Below are 27,172 nucleotides of genomic sequence, written 5' to 3'. Positions count from 1 at the left end.
TTAATTTAAATCTAAATTTATAAATAGATCAATGACTGATTATGATGTATCGACGTAAACCGTCAATTTTTATTTATGCAGAGGACTGTTAACTATTTACTACTATGAAGTGATGTGTATTATTTCATGGTCATTTATGTCATTTTAGTTAGAGTTAGGACTCAAGTGTCTTACGTATCTGTTAATGGGGGTGGTGTGGGCATTATATATCTATACCTTTTTCTATTTTTAGGGTTTTATTATTCATCTATGGTTCTTAAGTCTCTTAAGGGTTTTGCAAGCTTATCTAGTGTTTCTTTTATGTCCATGGTGCTTCAATGGGGTTTCTTAGCTTTATCTTGTGTAGAAGGATGCTGGTTTGTGGTGTTTTTTGTTCACGATGAAGAGCACAACAAGTCCTGGTGTTTAATGTGTATTATTGACTTATGTTTTACTATAACTTTTAGTATATATATGTTGAGAGTTAGAGTTGGTTGATCTTAGTTCTGTAGCCTTGTTTATTGATGATGGATAGTGTGAATCTGGTGAGTTTTCGAACCCATCGTTGGATTAGGTCTTACGATTAAACCAAGTAAATATTAGTGTGCATTGTCTTTGTTGTTTCTTCTCTATTTTGTATTCCTTTACTATATTAGATGAGGATCTTAACATCAATAAACATGTAATAACAATTTAACTCGGGCAAATTAATAAAATTATTAAAATTAAAACAAACCATTGTTTATCTCTCTCTAGCATCCAATTTGCTTAGGGCCTGTTTGGTTACATGAGTCTGGAGATTTCAAATATCTAGAAATTTCAAATCTAGGGTTATAATTTATAAAATTAATGTTGGTGGGAATGAAATTTGTGGATTCATCCTAAAAACTATTTGATCGCGTGATTTTGTGAATTTTGCTAGTGCTTTTTGAAACTCTGTTTCTCCTCCCTAATCTATGATTCCGTTTGTGAAGGTGAATCTGACTGATCGATTCCCCGGGTTAACCGGATTATCCCGCTGAAACTCCGGTTCAGCCCGCCTTACATCTTCACTTTAGTAATAAACTAAATTTTGAAATTTGCCCATTGAGTTATCCTCTAAAATTGATGCCACCATGGAGTTACTCAATTTATTAGTTAAATCTCATATTTCTAATATGGTTGGTCTCAATTAGTTTTTATTTGTCCATTTTCAGTGTCCCAACATCAGAGGAGAAGAAAATGGAGGAGAGGAAAACAAAAATATTCAACAAAAAAACCATCTAAAAATGAAAGAAGAGTAGTTGTAGATGATAAAGAAAGACAAAGACCATGGTATTATTGTCTATTTAAATATTTAATTTTTTGATTTTTATTTTTATCCATAAACATTTATTAGAAACATATAATAAGGAGTGTTGTTAATATTCTTTTATACAGGGTCTAACTGATAAATTAAATAACTCAGGGGTAAATTAAGGCATTTTCCATAGTTTATACCAAACCCTTTCCTATTGTACAAGTATGTGCCAGATTGAAGGAATCCGAAATTACCAGTCAAGAGTGTGGATCATCTCCTACTTTAGAATCACAAATTATGTGGGGGCTCACAAATAATAATAATAATAATAATAAAATCATTACTTTTTGTGGGTTCCTCTATCATTTGTGGTCAATAGCCGTCCGGGGCACTATCAGTGCTTCCAGTCGGGGGAGATGATTACGACTCGCAGGAGAGATGATTAGGACTCGCCGTCCATCACGTGTGGTATTTTGTTGGACGGAGTCTCAAAAGAGTGACTGAGGGTAGCCACTCGGACCTATAATCTAGTTTGCCTAACTTCCCAGTTCAGGATATTCCGATCGTATGAGTTTTTATTGTTGGGTCGAAATTTGATATTAGGGCTCGACTGATACTGTTAAGGGGGAATGGGTATCCATTAGTTTAGGTAAGGATCCACAATGGCGGAGGAAATTAACTATTTATCCTTTTGATTAATCGTTGGCGCTGTTATCTAATGAATTATCGTTTGGGATTCCATACCATTCTTGGCATCAACTGTACCTGCGGACGATATATACCTAGCTATAAAATAAACAACAGGTTCCTCAGAATTTCCTTTTAACAATGGTGGATTCACCTTCATGTTCTGGCATACAGTGCTTGCATACATTCTTATCTGAGTTACCTGAAGTTCTGTTCTATCTGTGTAAAGTAGGGTTTTCTTTGCAAAGAGAAGTGTTCACAGTGAAAACTGGGATGGAGAAAGCTGAGAATTCGCCGTTTTCAGGGGCAGTGGTGGAAGTGGTCGATGATCATCAGTTGCTTGAAAGTAAAAAGACTGCAATCCGTGATGCTGGCACTGGAAAACTGCAGGTTCCTTTTCGTTTTCTAGTTGATTTTGGATTACAGTAAGAGTTTCAGAAGTTGTTCGTTACACACAATGAGCTTGACGATATTTTCACGTAGGAGTATTGTTTATTAAATCTTTGAAAATCATACATGGTAGGACACACTTTAAGGGAACAAACATTTTTTCTTAATTGTAGACATGGATAGTCTCTAGCACCACATGTAGAGAACTCGAGGGATTGCTGGGACTGGGCCAGTTAGCCACTCTTCTTAAGACTATCGGCACCCGCTCGTGGTACAGACCAGGTTTTTCTAATCAGATTTCTAGATTAACAACAAAAATGAGGCAATCTAAAAGTGATGCACCAAGAATGCCAAAAACAGAAAGGAGATTGTAGAAAACACTTTCCTCTTTATGAAGGAGAATAAGAGGCTTTTCCAAGGAATATCTTCAATGGATACCCCACAAACCATGTCTTTTCCCACTGGCTTGTTTGAGGGCCCAAAAAAAAAAAAGAGTCTTCCCAATAGACACACCTATTTGTCCTTTATGTGTATTGGGGAAGACTCAATTTTCCTAGACACATTTATAAAACAAAACAATGTTTTCACCTTTTAAGTTTAAGACGTCTAAAATTTCCAGCATTGCTAACTCCCTCTCTCTATCTTCAAATGTTTAAATGTAATTAAGTCTTGGACTTGGATACAATGAGAAATATTTGAACAAAGAGGACAGTTAATAGTGGCTTTTAGTGTGAATGGTTCTCTGAGAGAACTGTGAATATCAGTAAACCCTCAAGTTAACAGTTAGACGCTTTGTGCCCATGTCATCATAGACATTCAAGTGAGAAAGCCTGCCTGGAAAACTGGTGAGTTTTAAGCATCAGCCTTTCCAAAACCATCTGTTCTTTTGAACATTTCTTCAAGCGAGCTGGCAATCTTTTTGACTCTTCAATAAGATATTGTCTTATTCCACTGACAATAAATGGTATATGTTTTTTTTTCTTTGTAAAAAGAATAGTAAATTCTTATATTTGCCTTTCAAGTTTCCTCCAACTTCATTAATTTTCAATGTATCAGGCAAATATTTTATGCTAAGATATACATAGTTGCTTTCATATGCAATTTAATGTCAGGTAATTGTGGATTTCGATGCCACCCTAACAAAGTACTGGGTCAATGGTCGCCGTGGCCAGAGTGAGTGGCTTGTGTTGGTGTTCTCTTCACATATTTTATATTGTGTATTATCTCTACTGAAGTTACTTTGAAATTTCTCTGATAATGTTATTAGGCAGTCATAATGTAGTAAAACAGAACAATCCTGAGTATGATGCCAAGAGGCAACTGTTGTTTGAATATTATCATCCACTAGAATTTTCCCCTACAATTCCTGTTGAAGAGAAGACAAAGCTTATGGAGGAATGGTACGTGGTTCATTCATTCTTTATCAACAATAGTGTGCATTGTATCTGTAACCTGCAAATCTCTTTGGCTTCTTTTCATTGCCGTTAGCGTAAGCTACTACAGTGGCATCTAAAATCTAACCAAAATTTTTAAGAGCAAATGGCACGGACCTAAACCGACCCCCAACAAACACACGTCCTTTTTAAATTTTTTTTAAAAATGATAAAAGTTGCATCATTTCATGTCAAGGGTATGACAGTCTTACAAAAAATGATCCAGCCCTTCTTATTGATTGGGCCCTTTTTTTTTTTAACATAAGTGGGGGCGGTAAGACCCCCTTTTTGGGGTCCCGTGCATTTTCCCCATTTTTTAATTTTTAAATGATAAAGCATCACGGGATGAGTGCATGGGAGGCTTTGTTTTACTATACTCTCAAATTTAATTAGTTTTTAAGAACCTGAAGATTTTATGTTCATCGATGCAGGTGGGGAAAGACCCATGCTCTTCTTATTGAGGGAGGCCTTAACTATGATGACATAAAGAAGTCTGTAGCTAATGCGGTTCTTGAATTTAGAGACGGTGTGGTTGAACTGTTTACCTATTTGGAGGTAGATGTTTCACTCGTGCAACCTTTACTGAGCTTTGCTTTGTAGTTGGTGACTTATAGTTGGCTAGATCAAAAAGAAGAAACTTCTTGGTCCCTCTCTCTGTCCACCGCTTCCCACACCACCACCCACCCCCCTTTTAAAAGAAAAAGATTAAAGAAGGAAAAAGATTAATCATATAAATCAAATGCACTTGCTGCTGGATTAGTTGTTTTTAGCAGTAGAATCAGGAAATATGACTTGAATAATTTTTACAAAATTTGAAGATTAAGGCCGACCGATAGTCTAGCTAGTTGACATGCAAAGTCTTCAGTTGATGAATGTGTTTACAGTTCTCTCCACCCCAGACACCCCCCTCCCCAATTTCTGTTCACTATGACTGGCTGCTAGGTGTTAGTCCTAAACCTAGTTCCAAGAACTACCCTATCTGGCTGAGCAGGAAAAGGTCCTGCCTATTAGTGAGACCATCGTGGGATCAGCCAAGTGTTTTTTATCCTGTTTCTCATTAACCTCTGTTACAACCTCTTTTACCCACCTTCTGTGTGAGATAAACTTTGGAGCTCTTTCTCACTTTATTTTATGACCTTTTGACTCACAGGAGAGAGATGTGCCTGTCCTTATATTCTCTGCAGGACTTGCAGATGTTATAGAAGAGGTTAGTTTCAAATATCTGTATTCTAAATGTTGTTTTTTCTCGTCCTCTTTTTTCCTTTTCTGTTATCAATTAATTACAGGCATGACTTGCTTCGCCAATCCCCTTTTATCTTGCCTACCAAGGTTCCATATAATAATGCACCTAATTTTGTTGCTTTACCAGGTCTTGAGGCAGAAGCTTCATAAATCTTTTAAGAATGTCAAGATTGTGTCTAATCGGATGATATTTGATAATGATGGGAACCTCATGTCTTTTAGAGGTATCCTCTTGATAAATTCCAGCACTAGGATCATTTGTCTAAAAAATGTATTCATTTTGCACTTTTTGACTCTTCATTCAGGCTTATCAGAAAACTTTTTTTTTTTTTCTTTCTTTTTGCACTTCCAAACCTAACTGATGTAACCAAGGTTGGCATCCATAGGGCACCTCAAATTTTGAGCCCTAAAACAGATCCCAAAAGATGCACCTATAGGCTGGCTGGGCCATATTAGGGGCACAAGTGGTATTTTACCACCCCCATTTAGAGTCCAAAAGGGTCCAGTTGAGTCCAGAATAAATTTAGGATCCAACATCTACTTTTTAATTTTTGATTGAACAAGTGGTTAGAGTCCCAGTCTAGTTAGGAGTCTTAGTTAGAGAAGGATCTCTCTGGTTGTACTCCACTTTCTACAAGGAGTTTAGATCTTTGAGTTTGAGTCTTTGGTTAACAAGTTATTGAAGAGGCTTTGTCTGAGTAGGTCCTAGTTTGAATCCAATTCTTAAGTAGGATTCCTTTGGGAAGTTGGTTGTTTATTTTGCAAGTTATCTTTGTTCAGGAGTTCTTTAGTGGATTCCTTTCTAGTTGTTTTAATAGTCATTTTTCTTGAAGTTGTTGAGCTGTAATTGGATTCCCTAAGTTGAATCCAAGTAGGTTTTCTAAGTCGAATCAAATTGGTTTCTTGAGTCCTAGTTATTTCCTTCAATGTAATATGACTATAAGTAGAGCCACCCCCCATGTAACAAGTCAGATTTGATGAATTGAATAAACAAGTATTGAAGGAAGACTTGTAGTCGTGGGAGAGCCCACGACCTGGGTTTTGAGAGTTTTCTTATTTTTTTGCAATTTCAAATATTGTTTCTTCTTCCCTAAGCCTGCGGCAGCCACTGAGTTCCTGAATTTCTGCAAATCCTCAAGGTACTTCATCCACAAGTACGGGCCTTTTCCAAGCCCTTCCCATCATCTCCTACCCCTTCCCCTACCCTAATACCCCCTAACCCTTGCAGCAATCTGAAAGCCCTCCCCAAAGGTTGCAGCAGCAGCAGCCCATCCCAATCTCCAAAACCCTTAGGATTCAGTACCTCATCCCCTTTCCCCTTCACCAATAGGATCGCTCCCTTCCCTTAGTCCTAATCCTACTTCCATCTCCATCAGTAGATCTTCATTCCATTAGTGCAGAATTTTCTACAATTCATCTTCTATCTCTGGAAATCATAAACCCTAGTTTCACTAAAACAAACATAACTCCTTAAATTCTCATCCAAAAGTAGGAAACCTAATTTTGATTTTGAACCCCAGCCTTGGGGGATTATTTGTGAAACTATTAAATAACAAAATCAGAGATTTGGAGTTAATTCTAGCCTAACCGAAGCTTGAACCATTCCATACTTAACCCTAGAAACCTTAAAACATACAAACCCTAACTTGTTAGAATTCTGCATTGCATCTCTGTTAAAACAGAGTACTTTTCATTAATTCTGGCCTTAGACCTAACCTGGCCGAACCCTAAAACCCCTTCCTGATTAGTTTTAGTCTTTTAGAATACCCTATCTTAACACTAAAACTTGGGCTTCAAAATAGCTTTATCCGCAAGATGTTTGGAGTATTATTTGCTGCTGTCTTTGAGATTTTGACCTAAACAGCAAGGTTCTAACCAAGGTCTGATTTTTCAGCAAGAATCAGGGTTTCACCGGCTGGCAAAACTGGTGAAACCCCGAAATGTCGCCAAAATTTTGGCGACATTTGGAGGGGTTTTAGTCAAGTTTCTTATTTTATAAATAGTAATTATATTAGAAGGAGATAGATTTCTAATTATAAATTTTAGTCAATCTTACTTTATAATTTCAATTACATCTTTGTTTCCAATTATAATTTCAACCAACCTTACATAATTTCAATTTCGTCTTTGTTTCCAATTATAATTTCAATCAACCTTACTTTACAATTTGGTTTCCAAATATAATTTCAATCAATCTTATCGGTTTCTAATTATGCATTTCAAATTTTCAATCAACCTTCCATTACTTTGTGTGTTTCGGTCAATCAACCTTACCTTTCACCCTAATTTTGTATATAAATGACAAAAAATTGCCGAAAAAATTGTTTGACAAAAAAAAGATGAAAAATTGCCGAGAAGTTGAATTTTCACCAATATATGGTATATATCGTATCGGAGGAACATTTCGTGTCGCCTCCTTCCAAAACGGTGAAATATCGGGAAAAATCCTACCTGGTTCTAACCCTATTTGCACTGCTAGTTCTAATTGAGAGGATCCTGCAGACAGGCCTGAACCCTAGGTTACATCACTACATTTTGAACATTAATTGTTCGCGTTTGTTTATTCTCGTATGGGGAAAGCTTTTGTCGCTGTATCTCCAGATAGAGGCGGAGACCCAAGAATATTGGAGCCCTAAGTTTTGAAAAAGTGCTCCATGTTCCACGGATCTTGTGGTTGGAGGACTACTCCAACCATTCGGACAGTTGATCATATTATCCTTCCTGAAAAAGTGAAAAAAAGAAAGAAAGAAAAATCATTCATTCTCAAAAACCTGAAAAGAAAATAGAGGGTGTTTGCATGGATTAGGAGCTGAAGTTGTTTAGTAGTGAAGGAATTGTCACTTTCAACAGCATGATTATTTAGACCAAATGGACAAAAACTTGGAATATATAGCACACTTTCTGTTAATCAAGTTCTATCTGTTGTACTTGACAGTCCTGATTACTGGACTGGAAAGCTGGACTATTGCCTGCGCAAACTAGTTAAATTGTTAGCTCACTTAATGCAACCTAGGGTCTGGGTTAGATCTTCAGGATTCTTCTGTGAAAGGAACCAGCACAAAACTAGATTTTCTGGTGTTTCAGCTAGGGGTTTTAGGGTTTCTAAGCCTGTTGAATATGGAAATCAGATCTGAATTCTATTGAATTTCAAATTCAGATTTGAAATTTAAATTCTAGGGCAAGTTAGGGTTTCAGTTAGGGTTGGGATGTGGGAGGGGTTAGGCTTGTTGGTTTTGCAGATCAGAACTGTCTTCTGTTGTAGTTCTTCAACTAGACTAGGATCTAATTGATAGAGCTTAATAAAAATTCAGATTATCGTTTTCCTGAAAATTCTGGAAAACTCAAGGAAGAAAATGAAGTGCAGGGTTTTAGAACTTAGGGGAATAGGACTGTTTTGGGGAAACTAAGAGTAGAGAAGAGGTCCAGAAGGTTATGCAATCCTAATGGAGGGGAGAATGGGTTAAAACAGAGTAGGGAATAGGGGTTTCCTAAAGGGAGTGGGAATTGGGAGCCGTGGGGGTGCTAGGGAAAGAGGGGGAGGGCCTTGGGAAGGTTGCAGCCAAGAGAAGCAGGCTGGGGTGGGGTGGGGGTGCTTCTCTGGCTTACTTCGAATGCTTAAAGATGGCTATACTTGAATGTGTGATTAGATGCTTGATTACTTGAAGAAGATGAAGTTGTTTGCTGGAATTTGGGAATTACTCTGCAGCCTAGGCCGTAAGGGTTTCCTTCCCCTCCGCCCAAGCCTCTGTTTAACTCAAATAATCCCAATCTGCTTTATTCAGAAATAAAGAGGCTATTTATAGCCAATTACAAAGACACTTCGACTCAACTTGGGATTCCTTATCTATTAGGGATCCAACACTTTTGAAACAAACACTTACTAAAATAGGACTCAAATTACTAATTTCAGAAATAAACAAATTCTGAGTGATAAGAAGCTCACATCACTAAAATAGAAATACTTTAAAAGATAAGATCCCCTTCTAGATGGGAATCTTATCCACAGTTAACTAATTCTACGTAATTTTAAAAGGACTATAACTCTCAAACAGAAAATCGAAAGTAGATTCATAACCACTGGATTGAGGGGATTCTATCAAGAACCATATTGAGCCCCCAAAGGAGGGGCTTGGAAAATGACCTAAATACCCCTGGGTATTCGGCCAGCTTTAAGTGTTTTGTCCATCAATTTTCTGAAGAGTTGCTTTCATGGTATTATAGTGCGAGAGGGGGAAGTTTTTTTCAAGGCTTTCTTGGTAGTGGTGGGCTTCCACGTCCCATGCCTCCAACTTTCTAGGTAGTTGTTCTCAGCATTGGTGAGCCTAAGTTCCAATTTGGGCATAAGTGACATTGATGCACCAACCAACTCTGTAATTACTGATTTCTTTTTATGTCCTATAGATATTGTGTTGGCAGTCAATTAGGTTATTTCTGAACCCTATTGATCTTCACTCTTTTCTCCACCGTCAGCTTCTTTTGGTCTTGATAACTATTGAATATTGTTCTGATGTAGTTACCTACCTTATTGGTGAAATTAGCATGCTGTATATTCAGTATTATGTAAAGATGTTTATGATTACTTATTAGACTAACATTTTGGAATAGATCTTTCTGGTGACCATTTACTGGTCATGCATGGTATACATATGTATGATGGGAACAAGTGAGCCTTCTTCATCTAGCTCTAATGTTACTTCCCCCCCCCCCCCCCCCCCACAAGTCCTTTTTTTTTGCTCAGAAAATCTGAACGAAATTATTTTCTTTGATATAATCAGTCAATTGGCTGGAAATCTGCTGGTTTATTTATGTTTCACTGTTTTTTTCCTGGCTTTTGCTGGTTTTGACTGCAGGGAAAACTATACATGTTTTGAATAAAAATGAGCATGCTATTGATATGGCTGCTCCTCTTCATGATCGGTTTGGTGTTATTGATGGTCCTACTGATGATAATGAGTCCGTTAAGAAAAGGACCAATGTGCTGCTTCTTGGTGACCACCTTGGAGACTTGGGCATGTCTGATGGTTTGAACTATGACAACCGGATCACTGTGGGATTCCTGTAAGCTAAAATTATTTACTTCTCATCCATGAAATATTCATTTGCAAAGTTGTGTGGTGTTACATTGCATTTCTATGGAAACTAGATTTCACTCTGCCAATCATGCAGCTTTCTGGTTGCCTAAGCTTTTGACCTGAAGTGGTTCAAAACCCACAGAATGCTTTCAGAACTGATATGTGACTTTGAAAAAGAATATTAACTGTAGTTACTCTTCGTTAATGCATATTTTGAGTGAGCTTGCTGTAGTGTACATCAGATTTTAAGGTTTTGAGAACTTTCCTTGGTACTTGATAGTGATGAATCATGATTGATCCATATTTTCCATTCTAGGATAATCTTAATGTCAATTTTGATTAATATGCATACTAATTAAATCCTTGACAGATATTCTTCTTCTTTCCAAAGCATCGAAGATTTACCTCAATTTTATTGGTTATAGTTAAATAGTTTTAAAATTTTTGGATTGCCATGCTTTTTAGGATACTAAGTCTACCTAAATTTAGTTAGAGGTTACAGGATATTAATGAGTGATGGTATCAGATTAAGGTAGGAGCAGATAATTGTACACAAAATTTACATTTAACAGTAGTACTTGTCTTTACTAGCATTTCATAAACAATCTCAGTGCTCTTCCATGCTGTTGCTCATCTAGATAATTGAATGTGTCGTCTTGTCACAGCCAGACTAGTGTAGTTAATGTACAATCACATCTATAACCAGATAAACTGATGCAGAAGCTGAGCAGGGGTTCTATTCTGGAACCTCTTGAATAGGACGTGCGGTAAGTTAAGGTTGTGAAGAAGTTATTTATAGGCACATGCACGTAGGGTTCCTTTGGTGTAAGGAAAGAGGATGAAGAATGGATATTCTTGACTGGATGGAAAACTAAGCCGAATCGGTAAGGTATTAACCAAAACATTAAATTTGGATTTGAATTTGGGAAAGAAGGATTTCTGTGATTGAACCATCAGGTTGATAGCTTTTCATTGTCATGCTACAAATTTGGTTTGTGTTGTGAATTTAAGAACTCAAAAACTATCTCCTCAGAGTTGTTACTGGGAAAAGTGGCGTTGATTATTCTGGCTAACACCAGCTGCTAGGTGTCTGAATTTGGGTCCTTTTGAGCTTATCTGCCAGCCCTGAACTCAAGGGTTTATGGCTATCTCCTCCTCAAGTTGTTGTTGGGGCTGTGAAGACAAATATTTGGGATAAGTTAGGTGTTGGAGAGAGAGATCGTCAATATGATTAATGCTTATGCACTTCTAGTAGGACTTGATGAATGTTGCAAAGTTATAATTTGGGAATACAGAGATGGATTAATGCCAGGTTTTAGTCGAGGAGAAAACGAAAATATTATGATGGGGGCTATCTGAATGGAAATGTTGGCAAGATTGCAGAGGCTATGAAGGTGTACATGGAGGATATAGTATAGAGGAATGAGCAGGGGTTATCAGTTTTAGATTTTTTGGGGGCTTTTGATTTATTCATTGTAAACATTTACTTTGAAAAGCAAGGAACATTAAATTACCTTTAAAAGTGGTACTATAAGTAGCCAATTAAATTTCTTTTTAACTAGAAGGTTTGGTAGATTGATATGTAAGGACAACAAGGTTATACTAGGGAAGAGCTCATCACACTACATAGATTAGCGGTCATGGATATCTGCATCATTACATGGGATTGTAAAAACGGTGACTATTTGCCTAGGATAAGGTGCTGGAGTTTAAAAGAAGCTAATTTGAAATCATTTATTGATGAGTAGTCAAACAAAGAAAGTGAGACTTTGAAGGATACACTAATATAATGTGGAATGTGATGGCTACTTTTGTTGAGAAGTTTGCTGGAGATACCCTAGATGTTCCAAAGGAAAATGTCATTCCTCTAGAGAGACCTAGCGGTGGGATGATGTGGTGCAACAGTGCAAGTAGCCATTAAGGTTAAGAAAGCATTTCTAAAGACATGGCAAAGGATTAAGGATGTACAGGTTTTACAAGGGTAGAAGTTTCACAAAAAATGAAGCTAAGAAGATTAAGGGAAAAGTAAGGTGTGGAGAAATATGGAGATCATTATAACAATGTAAGCACGATGAAAGGGAAAAAAGCTGTCTAAAAGATGAAGTAGGGGAAAGAAAAAGTAGAGATCTCCCTGTTAATTGTATCAAAAGTGAAGATGGTAAGGTACTAAAAGGATGAGGTTATTAAGAAGACATGAGAGTTCTTTTTGGTAGCTTGCTTAATGAAGGCACTCTGACTGATAGTGTTTCAGAAAACTACATCACCCACCAGGTGACAACATGTTATAGATATGATCCCAATAGAAATGTAGAAGAGCTTTGGAATCTTTGGTTTTTCTTGTCTAACCAAGCTGTTTTATAATATTATGAATACCCATGTAAATGCAAATTTTATGGAGGAGAAGCATCATAGTCCCAATTTTGGTTTTTTTGGGGTAATAATCATAGTCCCGATTTACTAAAACAAAGGTGATATGTAGAGCTGCAGTAACTATAAAGGCGTAAAACTAATGAGCCTACTACGGAACTATGGGAGAGATGGTGCAGATGGAATATTAGACCTGAAAGTATGGATCAGATATGAAATAAGGGGGTTGAAAATAAAATAAAGGAGGGGGCGACAGGTAACTGGAGGTGATGGAGAAATTGAAAGGTTAGACGAAGTTGCAGTTACAATGGATGATACTGTATGTTCAAGAAAAAAGGTAGGTTCAAGTTAAAGAAGGTAAGCGGAAGAAGATAAAGGAGAGAGATAAAATTGATATGAGGGAGAGGAGAGGATTAGAAGGTGATAAGAAACCTGCTGTTTTCATTAAAATCCAATCTTCAGTTTACTTTTCAAATCTTGCTATCATCATTGGATTAGATGAGTATATAAAGAAATTAAAAATGACTCTTAGACTCAAGCACTGATCTCCTAGAAGCTAACTCCATTAAAGGATTAAACCAAGAAATTACTAGCTAGTAAAATTAACTACTCAAAACTTTTGGACGCATAGATAGAAACTTATGTGACCCAGCTTGAAAACTGGAATGTCTAATTAAAGCACTTAGAAAAAAGTAATCAACTCATTAACCAAGCCTTGGAAAATGAAATATCACATTGAAATATTTAAAGGCACTTTAAGAAAATTGAACTCCGGCCTGGTGGCTCTTTGGAGTAGACTTCATGGGCACCACTAGCAATAATATCAGAGGGGCTAGCTAGCTAGCTTAACAAGTGGCTGGTTTTTGGCCCTGTGGTTTGGTCTTAAGACCAGATCCACGGGGATCTGTACTAAGAGCATTAATGAAATCCATTTGAGTTAAGAAACTATTATCATGAAGAACCAATTTTGGTTTCATTAATGCTCTTACTGCAGATCCCCATGGATCTGGTCTAAGACCAACACCCAGGGCCAAAAACCAGCCACTTGTTAAGCTGGCTAGTTAGCCCAAGAACCAGTTTTGGTTTCATGCCAGTAAGATCCACAACATAGCTATTTACCTGGGAGACTCATGAAAAGATATAGAGATTCCAAGGCGGATCTTTATATGATTCTTATTGACTTAGAAAAAAGCTTATGATTTGGTTCTTAGAGAATTACTCTAACAGGTGCTAGGGGGGAAAATTGTTTCAAGCAAATATGTGAACGGAGTTAAGATATGTATGATGATGCAGTGAGAAGTGTAAGATTTGTGTGAGTTGATTCATATTCAAGGAACAAAAAGAGCCAAGATGGACCTATAATGAACCTTAGGAGAAGTGTTGGGGAAAGACACGCATAGCTTTGGCACTTTATCAACTATGGCCTCAAAAAGAGCTAATTGGAGGGGCAAAGATCCATTTAACCTTGTACCTTTTGTTGGCATAAGGCTGAGTTGTTGTTGCAAAAGCCATATGTGGCTTCCACCCCCAAGTCCGTGAAGACAGTCCTTCCATGTGTCACGTTAATTTTATCATTTTGTTCCCCCCTGCATTCCACATTCATTTATTATTGCCCACCCAACTTGAGGCATGTTAAATAAGCGAAGGAAGAGCCAAATCAGGCACTGAGGGGATTCTGATGCTTTTTTCATTTCTTAAACTTTGAGCTTGTTCAAAGGGGTTGGCTATTTTTTGATGGACGGAACACTTAGGGAAATGTATAGTTGGCCTTCTAGAAAATCAGCTGCCTCATTACAGATGTACCGGAGTATTTACAGGTATACATGAGTTAGCTGGACTCGCAGTTTTATGTAAGGTTTGCCTAACCTTACTGTAGAAAACTTACTGGAAGTTCAGTACCCTTGTTTCTGCATACATTTCTTCCATCCATATGTAGCCCACATTGTGTGGGTGATGATACACTGGTGGCATAGGAACTTCTTTTTGGGATGAATAAAGAAGTTTGTTGTTCCATTGGCCTAAAATGAAGGTGTTGTCATGTTGCACAAGTGGTGAAGTACCACATCAAAGTTCAGAAATCCATTCATAAAACTCACCCTTTGGGGCTCGTCCGTTTTGTACCTCTTCTCGGTGTCTCCGTCCGTTGCGTTTTCTTCCTTGTCTTTCCCGTGGGTTGTTTTGTTCTTTCTTTTGTTCTCTTGTTTGTGTCTTTTTTCTTTTTCTTGGTCTTTTTCTCTTTGGTTTTTTTGGGTGTTTTTTTTTTAAGCGAAGAAAAGAAGGGAACATGATTGTATGGCTTTTTAAAGAGAGAAAACTGAAAAAGATTGAAAAGAGAAGAAAAAAAGGTTGGAGAAAAGGAACGTATTGTTACCATGCATCTTCCGTTGAGGTACCCGTTTCCAGTGATTGTCTATTATTTTCTAGGTTATGTTTAGTGATGAAGAATCTAGCTCATGAATGTAATTTGGGGAACTTGAATTATTGGTTTACATTGTGACCTGCGTTGGAGCTTGTCGGGGGTTGGGGTTGGTGCCCTTGTCCATTGCATTTGACTAGCGGGGATTGGTGTTCCGGCTGTTGTGCAGTCAAAATATCTAAGAGTGTATTGAGTAATATACCCCTAGGTTGGGTATTATTCCGTGGATGTAGGCAATTTGGCCGAACCACGTAAACTCTGGTGCATTGCGTTTTTGTTTATTTTTCTTTGTTGCACATATTGGAGTGCCTTGATTGCAGAGTGGTGGTACACTGTCTGGTAGACCCAACCACATTGTGGTGAATTTTTGAAGCCCGTTCACCCCCTCTCGGGTCACGGGTCAAAGTTCATTACCAAAACCCTAACATGGAAGAAACAAGGAACATACAAGGAGCATTGTTGTCAAAGCGTTCGCCTAGGCGGCAAGGTGGTTTTTCAACCGCCTTGTTTTGAACTGCTTTGTTAACATGCAGTTTTTTTACTGGTTTTTCACTTAATTGCCACCTTGTGCCCCTTATTGCCACCTAGACGCTAAAGCGGTCACATTTTTGACATTTTGTACATCATAATATTTTTTCTTATTTTTTTAAAAATCAAATTTTATTCTACAAAGATGTATAACGAACTTAATAGTTAGTCATTTTGGAATTGGGAATCAATGAATCATTAATGGATAAGACACTTATTTGGCATCACACTATCATAGAGGTAAGTAAAAATGTAAAATTACTACTTTCATTTTCATACTTATAATTTGATATAGTTTATAGTCATATGTTATGATGCTTGATGAGATGAACTTATGTTCGTGTTCTTTTTTTAATAATCTTTCATAATTATGATTCTTGAATGCTTGTTTTTTTTAGATGAATGTGATTCTTGAATGTTTCTTTATCTTATAATGGAAATTTATCAGCATAAAAGTAGTCGTATTAAAAAAAATTGACCCAACTGCTTTGGTCACCTTATGGCAGCCTAGCGCCGCTTTATCGCCTAGTCGCCTAGGCTGAGCCCCAACTACTTTGGTCGCCTTGCTGCCTTGACAACCTTGACAAGGAGAAAGAAAAAGAAGGGGGTGGGTGGAAGATTACATTTGACTAAGTGGCAGTAAGGGGGAGCCTACACCCTAGGTGACAAGCAGGTTTTTTTTCTTCTTTTCGGGTGGTTCAAGGGGGGAGCATCTGAAGCTTAGCAGAGATGTCAAATGCTTTGACTTTCCAAATCAAGTACAGAGATTTGGAGTTGGAGATTCTCATTAATAATATTAATATTAGTATGAACCTTTTGCCACCTCTCAGTGAGAAGCTGGAAACTGGACAAGTTTCCGAGCTGGAAGATTAGGAATGTCATAAAAGATGAACTTTTGGTGTCAGCTTATGTAATGGATAACTATTTTATGTTAAAGTTTCTTCCCTTGCCTTGCACATATGTTTCCTTTTTTCTTGAATTTCTCACGTTTTTTATGGGCGGGTATTATGCTCTTCATGTAAAAAGTTCCACATGCTCTGAAGAATCTTTAGAATGAAGAGTAAAGGTTTGTGGTTTTGTGTTTATAATTCTTGGGTAATTCCTGTTGCAGGAACCATGATGCTGAGAACTCTCTGGAAATCTACAAAAAAGCGTTTGATATTGTCTATGTGGTTAGTTGACTGCCAAATTTACAAATTCACATAGTTATCTCCCTTCATTGAGAAAAACTGAGATGGCGTTCACAAGAAAGGAACTCTTCACTTCCTGAACCACCATAAGACATGACACATGGGGAGGCATGGAAGTAATCAATCAAATCATCTCTTGTAGAGATTCATAGGTGAAAGATGTAACTGATTCTCTATGACATGTTCAGGCTGGAAAAATGTTGTGAATATTTTTTTTGTATTCACACGACATTTCCTGCTGCGTTGCTCTTGATTCTAAGACATCTCCTGGATTGAGTGGATAATGGGTCCTGGCGTTGAGTGCGCTTACCATATGTGGAGGTCTATGGAGTTGTGAACACGAGGCAAAAGATATTGCAAATTCCTCTCTCTTTTATTTCTTCAATGTTTGTCTTAAAAGAATGTTCTCCATTTTCTATGTTAGGGGGAAGTGGGATGGCCTATACTTTTCCTGTCCTCCCTAACATGCCGTATGCCCTATACTTGTCCTGTCCTTCCTAACATTGTTAATTTTTGTCCTGCAGAATGATGCACCAATGTGGGGTGTAGTTAAGCTGGTTGCTGAACTCTGTGCAACTGGAGGACACTGAACTATTTTGCTATTCTTCACTCTGTCTCTTTCTTCAGAAGGTACCTGTTCCCATGAACATCCAGTTTAAATATTTCCTACCCAGCTGCACCATGCGTGGACTCTGTGGGGTTTGACTAGGACTGAGCATCAAATCATCTGGTTCAGTGTGCTTATCATGGTATTGGTTATAGAATTCAGGGAACTTCAATGCAGTGAAGGGATATCTATAAGAGGATTATGAAAATGATTTACTGGAACAATATAGTTCATCTTCTTTCACCCTTTTTTCTACTGATTAATTACTTTGAACAGAGAGGGAGAGGGAGAGATGGAATGTACTCACAACTTGTAGTGATACAAACTAATGGCATTTCTATTGCACATGGAATTGTATGGACAGTTTTGTTTGCTGAAGGCATGGGTCATAAGGTTATCACTTGTAAAATGTAGCGTTTTTCTGTGATGTGAAAAGGATTTATACAGAATTTCGAGTTTAGTGTTTGCACTTACCAATTGTGGTATTCTTTTGAAGGGGAAAAAAAAAGTACTTGGGACTGAAGAATTCGGACAGCTGAACAGCCCTGACTGACTTTGTTAATGGTCGACGGGAGAGGATTCTGCACAAAGGGGTGGATGTAGAGTCTTCATTTCAGCACCAAAGTTATGCAACGTGCATGGAACATTGGATTAGCTAATTTCTCTAACCATGACTGAAGGTATCTAGTTGAATGTTTTGGAATTTGATGTGTGAATCACTTCATTTCTTCATGTGTGCCTTCACCAGATTTGTCAGAAATGAAATCTTTCGTCTAAATTGTCTATTATACGTCACATTTTATTATAAATCTTCTCATAAAACCTCCATTCTATACCTAAGTTGACCCAAACAAATCTCAGAATAACCTGTATGACTGAAGCAACTTGTCAAAAGGGTTTCGCTGATAATTGTTAATAACAAAAGCGATGTAAACTTTGTCAAAGCACTTTGAGCTTCTCCCATTTCACTTCAGAGGTTTCTGAAAGTGGCTCCAAACACACTTCCACGACACGAAATGTTTTTTCAAATTCTGATGAATCAAGCCTGCACTTATTGCTTTAGACTTCCCAAACACTCTGTAAGGTGCACAAGCTGACTACTAATCAAGGTGACGTTGCAACTCAACAAAATGGCCAAACTACTCCTATCACTCTATAGTTGTCTGTTTGATCATTCTAACTCTTTTGAAACTCATCACAATGAGATCAGTATGGCCATAAATGTTGCCATTAGTGACAACACTACACCGCATGGCTCCAAGTGCCCAACATTCTCAAATGATTTGTAAATAGTAGCTTTCTTAATGTTTTTTTTTGCTAAAAAGATGTCTATGCCCTTTATGACCTAAGTTTAACATCTTGAGCCATCGCATCTTTTGGATCAAACTACTTTTTTTCCCAATGAAGAAACACCAAGTAAAAAGGGTTCAAAGTATGCCAAAAGCCTGGTTCATGCTTAAAAAATAAAACATGATTTGAGCTGTTTTCCCCCTTCTTTTGGGGTTCCAAAACTGTATAAAAAACATTAGAAATGTTATTTTTGGACATTACCATACATTACTTTGAGTCATAAATTTGCTTCCTTGTTCCTCTACAACACTTGGAAGTATTCATATTTTCTATACAAACTCATGTCAAGTTACCGGAGTTTCCAAGCTTTACACCCTTTCATATTGAATTTCTTGAGTTTTCCAAAAACCATGACTAGGATGAGTACCATCTTCCCTTGGTTGCTCCATCTCCCTGAGAACCCATACCATGCATCCTTGCAGTGGCCATCAGGCTTCAATTGTCTTTCACAACTATAACCCATTGTAAGTCCCACATTTCCATATGCACTGCATATCATATGTAATCTCAAGTTAAAACCCTAATTACCAAAAATAAACAATGTGATAGCCAAGTACCCAACTAATGTTTGATTGAAGAAAATACTACTTGAATCAGGAGTGACAAGAAAATCTGAGAATAGTTACAAGGTGGTAACCTTGTAGTGACCATTTGGCCGTATTATTATTTTCACTAAATGATTTTCTCCTCTATTTAAGTTGAATGCTGCACATTTAATGCGTAGCCACTAGTTGAGATCAAATCTCGATCATCTATTTCGTAGGTGTTGAAAACCGAAACAGACGATCGAGATTTAATGTGCAACACTGAAGTTGAATCCCTATTTGAAACCCAAAACAGCTTCCCTCCCCACTCTCCTTTCCCAATTGGATACTTTCAAGATAGAATCATTTTGGGAACATACTTAAAATTACCATCTTATACCCTTAAAAAAGTAAAAATTCTCAAATGCTCTATGCATCTAGATATGATGACCATGCCTTTTCCAAGAAAGATAGACTACCTGATTACTTCTATGATTATGTTCAACACATTGAAGTTGAGGGGATCTTCTCTCAACTTTTTCCTCTCAGTGATGCAAACCAGAATAATGAATATAGCCAAATAGGAGAGCTGTGAAAATACGAGGCTGTCCATCTGCCTTTCCTTTTTCTCACAACTTCTAGTAGTATTCTGTTCATCTTCTCTTATGGGAAAAAAGGTAGTGTATGGAGGGAGATACCTGCAAAATATTAACCCAAATGTGATTAATTTGATAATCATTATTATTATTATTATGTAAATAAACACATACTTTCCTCCTAGTGGTTGAAGGTAAAAGGTCTTGCATACGACGTCACTTGTGAAAGTCTTTCTCATAATGAAACTAATGTTTAAACAATAATTATTGAAAAACATGTCCCATATAGTGAATTCCATATGATTGGTTTCATGGAGATGCCTAGAGAATCTTCATAGGTGGGTGGTAAACCAGGAGAGCATGTATAATATTCTAAAGGGAGGGAAGAGGAAACTTCATAAAGTTCCATTTTTTTTTTTGAGATTGTACTTCACATTCAAATTAGTTTCATGCACTTAAGAAACAAAGCCTACATCAACAGATGTTTATTCCATCACATGATTCGAGATAGAGGATTAGAGGTTGAATTATTGGGTCATCAAGAACATTTCTGTTCTCCGTAAAATGCAGCCACAGAATGGGAAAGGTGGTTATTCCCAGCCAAGGACAACAGTAACATTCCAGTAACCCAGTTTGAAAGAATTTTTTTTTCTTGGGCAGAGAGAGAAAGAGAGAGAGAGAGAGAACTAACATCATTATAAGATATAGGACCAGGATCGCCGGCGAGATGATTGAGAGATCAACGATGTTTTCGCCTGCGTGCCTCGAATTCACGGACTGGAATAATGCAGCAACTAGCTTTTGAAAACAATTCAGACCATTCAAGGCTTCTGAATTCCATTCCATGCTACAGAACATAATGAACTGAATCACTATGAACACAGAGACTGTGACAACCAGAAGGCAAGAATGCAGAAAGGGTAGTAAGTGAAAATATTTTATTTCATTGGTTTTCCTCAATAAGTAATTTAGTTCTACTTTCTTTGTAAATCGCTCTAAGACCCATATCAAAAATCGCAAAAAGGATGGAAACAATGTGTTTCCAAGAAGAATTTGAGGTATTAGAAGAAGCAGCAGCCCTGAGTTTTTTCTGAACACCACCATGTTCTCATTTGTGGGAATGAATCCACAATTTGTAAAGGTAGAGACAGTGGTGAAAATAGAGAATGTAACCATATGAATACCCTTCTTCTTAAGTACATCACTTGCACTAGGAACAAAGCTCATATATATTGATATCAATCCAGACCCAACTACATGAATAACCAAGAAATAGCACCACACAACATAACCCAAATACCTGATTGAGTTAGACCTCAAGACATCACTAACTGATGAAGTCCCTTCATCAGCCAATCCTAACTCAAGTTTAGAAGAACTTCGGTTGTGGGTACTTACTGATTCTGCTCCGTTCTGGGTTTGTTTTTTCTGAAACTTGGTATAAGACCAACGGAGCTGAACCAGTGAAATGAAAACCTCCCCACCTAGAAGCATTAAAATGGTTAAGACAATAAGCTGGGAATTAGAGAAAAACTCCATTTCAACAGTAGACATGCTTGAAACAGTTGAGGCTGACACAGACATAAAAAACATATCTAAGTCGCTTGGCCTATACAACTCAGTTCTTGGTTTCAAAACCTTCAAAACTAAGAAACCTACTGCTGACACAGAGACAAAATAACAAAGTTGAAACAAAAAAGGGTTTACACGGATACAAAGACACTTGAATTTCTTCCCTAAACAAACAAACTCACTCATCTTTACAGTCTTCATTCAAGAAAATGGTATATAAAATGTGATGGTAAGTTTGAATGTAGGTGAGGGTATATATAGAACTGGTTCATGTTACTATGAAATCATTTTCTCTTTGACATATGTTAGCTCAGTCAAATCAGCATGCAAAGAATACTAAAAGGGGGAACCCAGTTTCACAGAGTGGAGGAAAAAAAAGATATTATAGAGCACCAACTTGAACTATGTAGTGGGGTTGTTCTATATGCCTCAGCAAATGACAAATTATGAATGAAATTTTCAGTGTTTATTCCTTTCCTTTCCCTCTCTCTCTCTCTTTTCCTCAAGCATATGTCGCATATCCTCTTGACCCACCACTAGCACTTCTCAGGCATGTGCTAGTAGGGTGTACATGTTTGTCCTAATGGTTAGGGGAAAGCACCAGAACGGAGGAGAAAGAGTCTTGACAAATACTATTGTTTCACACTTGAACCAGAATTGATGTTGACGAGGATCTAATTGATGAGAAGCAATGAAGGAAGAAAATTCTCCATTGCATCTCTTATTATCAGTTGTAACATCTTGATTGCACTTATTCCCAGATCTTTGGTACTGGTGTGGTCAACAACACAAGAAAGGTAAAGAAAGAAGCCTTGAAGTGGAAGGGTGAGGACACCAATCATGGTTGGCACTTGGCACAGACCTCCACCGTCCCCATTTCCTAAATGGGTAAAGCGCGTTCAATGAGACATCTTTGCCTACCTATAAATATGGAGTTAGATTTAACCATTAAACAAAGCCAGAGAAGAGGAAATGGTTTGAGTGTCTTGAATGTTTTGAATTGAATGAATTCGTTACCTGTCATCTGAAGTCTTGAACCTAACCTCGAAGATCACTGTGGCCATATATTTTGGTGGGTGATTCAAATGATTCATTTTATGAGATCTATGATTGGTCAACTTGTTTGTCCGATTGAAGTTCTCTTACATACACACCTTTTACTGTTCACTTATGAGTCATGATGAGTTTCGAGAATTTTTGCCTTACGATTTTGGGTGAGAGTTTTTAACGATTTGTTATAAGAAAGTTGATCATCAGCTTGTATTTTTACCATTCTATTTACATCCAATTTTCTATCAAAGATTTGGGACCATTGCATTTCTTTTAATGCATCAGTTTCAACTGGACAATTTGTATCCCTATATGACAATTCCATGTTGCATAATATTATAGTTGAGGCCCTTTAACATGCTATGCTAACCCAACCATGTATATATTCTAATTGCAATTGCTGTTATTAAGTAAGTTAATTAGCATATGCTTACATTATCATTGACCATTAAACAATGTTGAAACAAATCATTGAGCATTTTAAATCAAATCTTTCATGGGATGCCTAATAAATGATAGTTCTCAGTGCTGTGAAAGTGTTTTTTAACACTGATTAATGTAGGTTACATGCACTAATATAATCTCATCACTTGGAATTCTCACTGTTCACATTGGAGAATATAATCATAAATCTTTTCTTGAAAAAAAATCTATCTATACCTTATCGATTGTAATCACATCGCATGATTCTTTCTTCAAGATTATTTGAAAGATAATTATGAAAAAAGACAAATTAGTGGCAAAAATTCCCATGATCTATGGATGAAGTTTCCATGAAAATTGAACCATACGTTTCTAATTCTTTTTATGTTATCTCTTTCTTTTCTTTTTTGCCTTAGTACTTTTGAAGTTAAGGAATTATACCTAGACATCAGACTATATAAAATTATTAAATAAGTTGATATGTATTTTTATAAACAAGATATAGCTAGGAAGTAATCTGTTGTTAATCTTTTCTTTGGTTCTTTTTGTTTTTGTGAAGGAGAGGATCAAAATATTTTTGTCTCATAAATCATAACTCATTTTTTTTATAAAAAAAGAAGAAGTTATAATTCAAAACCTAACACGTACCCATTTTCTTTTTGGGTGTAAGATTGAAAATATAAGCAGAAGTGGAAATCTCTTTCCCTATTCAAAGAAGAACTAACGTTTTTTGCACCATTAATGGTAGGTAAAAATGTTAAAAGTTGGGTATGATTTGTGATTAAGAACAAGTTAAAAAGGGAAAAACCAATGAATGCCAAAGCTTACAACCATGAACACAATATAATAAATATTTGTGGCCAAACTTTTTTGATTTTCCTATATGTTTGCAGTCAGTCAAAAAAGTTAGAAGCCCACTTCTATTTTTAAGTGTTTAATAAAGACAAGACACAACAAGTAAGGGTTAAGATATGTGATGGGTTAGGTTCTCATGTGAGAACCATTCTTATGTACTTTTAATTGATGCACTTTGGATCTCATTTGTGGGTATAAGAATTTATGCACTTGAATGGTTCTCATTTGAGTTACTTATCCTCTCATGGTGTTGGCACAAGCTCATGAAAGCTTACTTAAGATATATATTCTTAAAATTTATGGAATTTCTCACAAGGGCAAATAGAATCTTTCCAATAGAGATTAGTTATATCGTGTGGAAGATATAAAACACTTGACATCTGATCTTCACGGTTGTACTTTCCACTTTATTTCCAAGGACGGCAATTGTGATGCTGATTCCTTAACTAAAAGGGCCCTATCGGTTATGTGTAGGGTAGACTTGCCATGTTCTTTTCAATGAAGCAGGTTTTCAGTTTTTTACCAAAAAAATAATAATAATAAGATATACATTATATATTTGTATTTGCTACAAAAATGATTTGGACCTCGATCTGCTATCTTTAGTAGAGTCTCCCTTCTAGCTCTAAGGAGTTTTGGATCACCTACCCACGAGAAGACAACGTTACATCACATAATAGGCGAGATTCCACCTTTGAGATCAAAGTGATGTATATAGTATGGAACTATCCCCATTTAGCTTAGGTGAATGTGTATTTTTTTTTTAGAATAAATAAATGTATGTCATTGTTGATTTTTTGGTCAAGAAATAAAAATCATATCATAAGTACAGGCGTATAAGCCAAGAAACCTAGATGCCAACAAAGAGACATCAATTATGAATAAAGATGGCAATGTTTTTGTATGTCATTGTTGATTGGTGATGAATAATTGCATCCTTTCATGTAAGATTTTACAACCTTGAAGTCTTAAAAGAAGACAAGAAAGACAAGCCTAAGATAACATAAGAAAAGGAGAAAGATTTGTTCATTGTATGAGTTTAAATAAATTTTGTCCAAGAAGACTTCAAATAGAGTTAATTAAAGCAAACCGTGTCAACTCCGTGTCAATTAGTTGGATTTTGATCATGGTGATGTTGTTATTCTAATAATACATTTCTTTTAAATCCTTTGCTGATTGATGTAACTGAATTCTAATTAATGTTGAATTGTCTTTTTTTTTTTTGGTTTTTTAATGAACTGATTTAATAAGAGGTTAGGTTACATCAAGAAATTAGAAAATGAACAATCCAAATTCAAAAGAAAAGAGTATCATGGTTTCAATAGAAGGCTAACAACAACCCTAGAAAATATTTTTAGATTTTGAATTATGAATGATTCAATCTTGTGATCAAGAAACTATATAAAATCAATGATTGAAATAATGCATAATATAAAATTAGAATAATTATTGAAAATGTATAACAAAAATGATTGACATATTATAATTTGCATTATTGTTAGAGTCTCTATCTTGACTAATGGTATCATTGTACTTGGTACTTTCTATTTCAATTACATACATGTTAAGATAATATTCATTATGATGAGAAAAGGGTGACCTTTAAAATTCTTAATCAACAAAGTGCTAAATTGTGAAAATATGTAAGGTGCATTTGCTAACCTAAGTGGACCTAGTAGGTAGGGGTAGAGAGAGAGAGAAAAAGAGAGAACGATATGAAGATCAGTATACATTCAACATGCTTGTTTTCATGTCATTGGAATATATTCATGTTATCATGTATCTTTTATTGTATTTTTAAAATTTATGGGGAATTATTGTATTAAATAGAAATAAGTTTTAAAATTCTTCATCTTGTATTTTGGAATTTGGTTTTCCTCCCATGAGTTTTCTCTTTTTTCCTCTTATGTTATGGTGTTGAGTCTCAAATTGAAATCAAATAAGAAAGTTGTATGTGTCTTTACATGCTTCTTATAATTTGGTTTTTACTTTCACAAATTTGTTCTTTTGTCTTCTTTTGTATTATTTTTTTCTTCGATGTTGCATTTTTGTGTAAAATGTTTAGTCCTACATTGATGATTTTCTTTTATATCCATTTTAGCTCCACTTTGAAAGTGTAAAAGAAAGGATTTACGTAAATATAGGAGTGTGAGTCTCACATAAAGGAGATACTCTCTATATCAAAGAATTTAAAGTACTCTATACACAAGATTCAAGGCAAAACATACAAATCCATCCATTAGTATGAGTAAACACTTTAGAAATATGGGAAGTAGTTTTGGAGAGGATTCTACATGGTTTTTAGGTGGTTCTTAATATGGGAATAGGAATCAATGAAATACACTCTAATTGCTGAAGTCTTCTGTAACTTACCTTATCCAATTTTGTGGCAATAGCCATTTTATTTAGTCCCAATTTTGTTATGAATTGCACAAGCATGTTCTTTTTTTTTGGGGGGTAATGAACTTGATTCATGAAACAGGCAAAGCCGAGATTACAACACACATTTTCTGCAACCAAGGAATGGAAACATCACATATAGTCTTCCTGCCAAAGATTGTGCATAGCTAGGTAATCGGCAACATCATTACAAGTCCTAGAAATATGACTAAAAAACAAGAAATGAAGGAGCTTTGTATCCTCCAAATGTCCTCAACAATAAGCCTTTTGGAGTTGGGAATTGAGATAGATCTAACACGGAGACACCGGATGAGCTGAAGATCGTCCGATTCCACTACCACTTCATCAAAAACCTCTCCAAACCTCTTCAATAGCATATAACAAACCACATCTAAGAGCCAAGGCTTCACCAGTTAGGATATCATCAAACTCTATAGGTTAAGATGCTGCTACCACAGGCTTCCACGAGGAGTTTCAAATGATAATGCCTAAGCCTCCCGTAGTTCCTCCAGCTTCAAAGCCGCATTAGTGTGTATCTTCAATTGTTGGTTGGATGGGGAGGGGGGATACCCAAATTTCAGTCCTCCCCATTTTTGCAACTTTAATTGGAGGACTTCCATTCGCTTCAAGGAACTCCCATGTGGCCTTGCTTGTAGCTATGACTACATCTATAGGAGAGGGACCAAGTTGTTTAAAGATCTTCCCATTCCTTATCATCCAAATTCTACCAGCACATATAGAAACAAAAACTATAGAATTCATAAGCTTTGTTTGAAGTTTCCAAATAAGAAGTTTGGATGTACTTAATCCATTATATGAAGCTTGATATCCCATTGTAGACCACTTGGACTTGTGAACCAACAAGCTCTAGCAAACTCACATTCAAAAAATATATGTTCAGCTGATTCAATTGTCTCACCACATCTGCAACCTCCATAGTCAGTCTTCAAGTTTCTTCTCCTCATAGCGATCTTATAAGTTATACCCCATGCACATATTATCCAAATGAATTGCATTACCATTAGACTTTTTCTAACTTTCCAAATGAAGTTCCAGTCTTTAGATTCCATCAAGGTCCATGGGGACAAATGGGATGATGATGCACCAAATGATATCGAGCTCTCCTCCTCCTCCTATATTAATAGACTATACACGGATTCAATAGTTACTTGCCCATTAGTTGACCCTTCCCAATACATTTCATCCTCCATC

At 36.5% G+C, this 27,172-nt stretch overlaps 2 protein-coding genes across 5 annotated transcripts; one reads left to right on the top strand and one right to left on the bottom strand.

The window, feature by feature from the left end:
• The first annotated feature begins 1,975 nt into the window (after positions 1-1,975).
• Positions 1,976-18,240, top strand: LOC149028010 (uncharacterized). 4 transcript variants are annotated; one of them, XM_089167786.1, is made up of 10 exons: positions 1,976-2,062; positions 2,178-2,335; positions 3,448-3,508; positions 3,603-3,735; positions 4,200-4,323; positions 4,919-4,975; positions 5,138-5,234; positions 9,861-10,068; positions 16,505-16,565; positions 17,108-17,214. In XM_089167786.1, the coding sequence occupies exons 2-10, from the start codon at positions 2,219-2,221 to the stop codon at positions 17,171-17,173; spliced, it is 924 nt and encodes a 307-aa protein (XP_089023912.1). In that variant the 5' UTR covers positions 1,976-2,062; positions 2,178-2,218; the 3' UTR covers positions 17,174-17,214. The 4 variants fall into 4 exon arrangements, with proteins under 4 accessions (XP_089023912.1, XP_089023904.1, XP_089023898.1 ...); XM_089167778.1 differs by having other exon boundaries at positions 1,977-2,062; positions 2,175-2,335; XM_089167772.1 differs by lacking the exon at positions 1,976-2,062 and adding an exon at positions 17,687-18,240 and having other exon boundaries at positions 2,076-2,335; positions 17,108-17,213.
• A 383-nt stretch (positions 18,241-18,623) lies between these two features.
• LOC149028009 (cation transporter HKT1;3-like) lies at positions 18,624-21,464 on the bottom strand. The gene is made up of 3 exons (XM_089147618.1): positions 20,352-21,464; positions 19,544-19,762; positions 18,624-19,028 (listed from the first exon to the last, which is right to left on the bottom strand). Exons 1-3 carry the CDS (start codon positions 21,431-21,433, stop codon positions 18,830-18,832), a joined length of 1,500 nt encoding a protein of 499 aa, XP_089003744.1. The 5' UTR covers positions 21,434-21,464; the 3' UTR covers positions 18,624-18,829.
• Positions 21,465-27,172: the final 5,708 nt, after the last annotated feature.

The sequence above is a fragment of the Hakea prostrata genome, chromosome 1, assembly GCF_041222555.1.
Source record: "Hakea prostrata isolate BN-2017 chromosome 1, UWA_Hpros_2, whole genome shotgun sequence".
In the NCBI taxonomy this organism is placed as follows: Eukaryota; Viridiplantae; Streptophyta; class Magnoliopsida; order Proteales; family Proteaceae; genus Hakea; species Hakea prostrata.
Note: the sequence above shows the minus strand (reverse complement) of the source record. Positions and strands in the feature narration are given on the sequence as shown.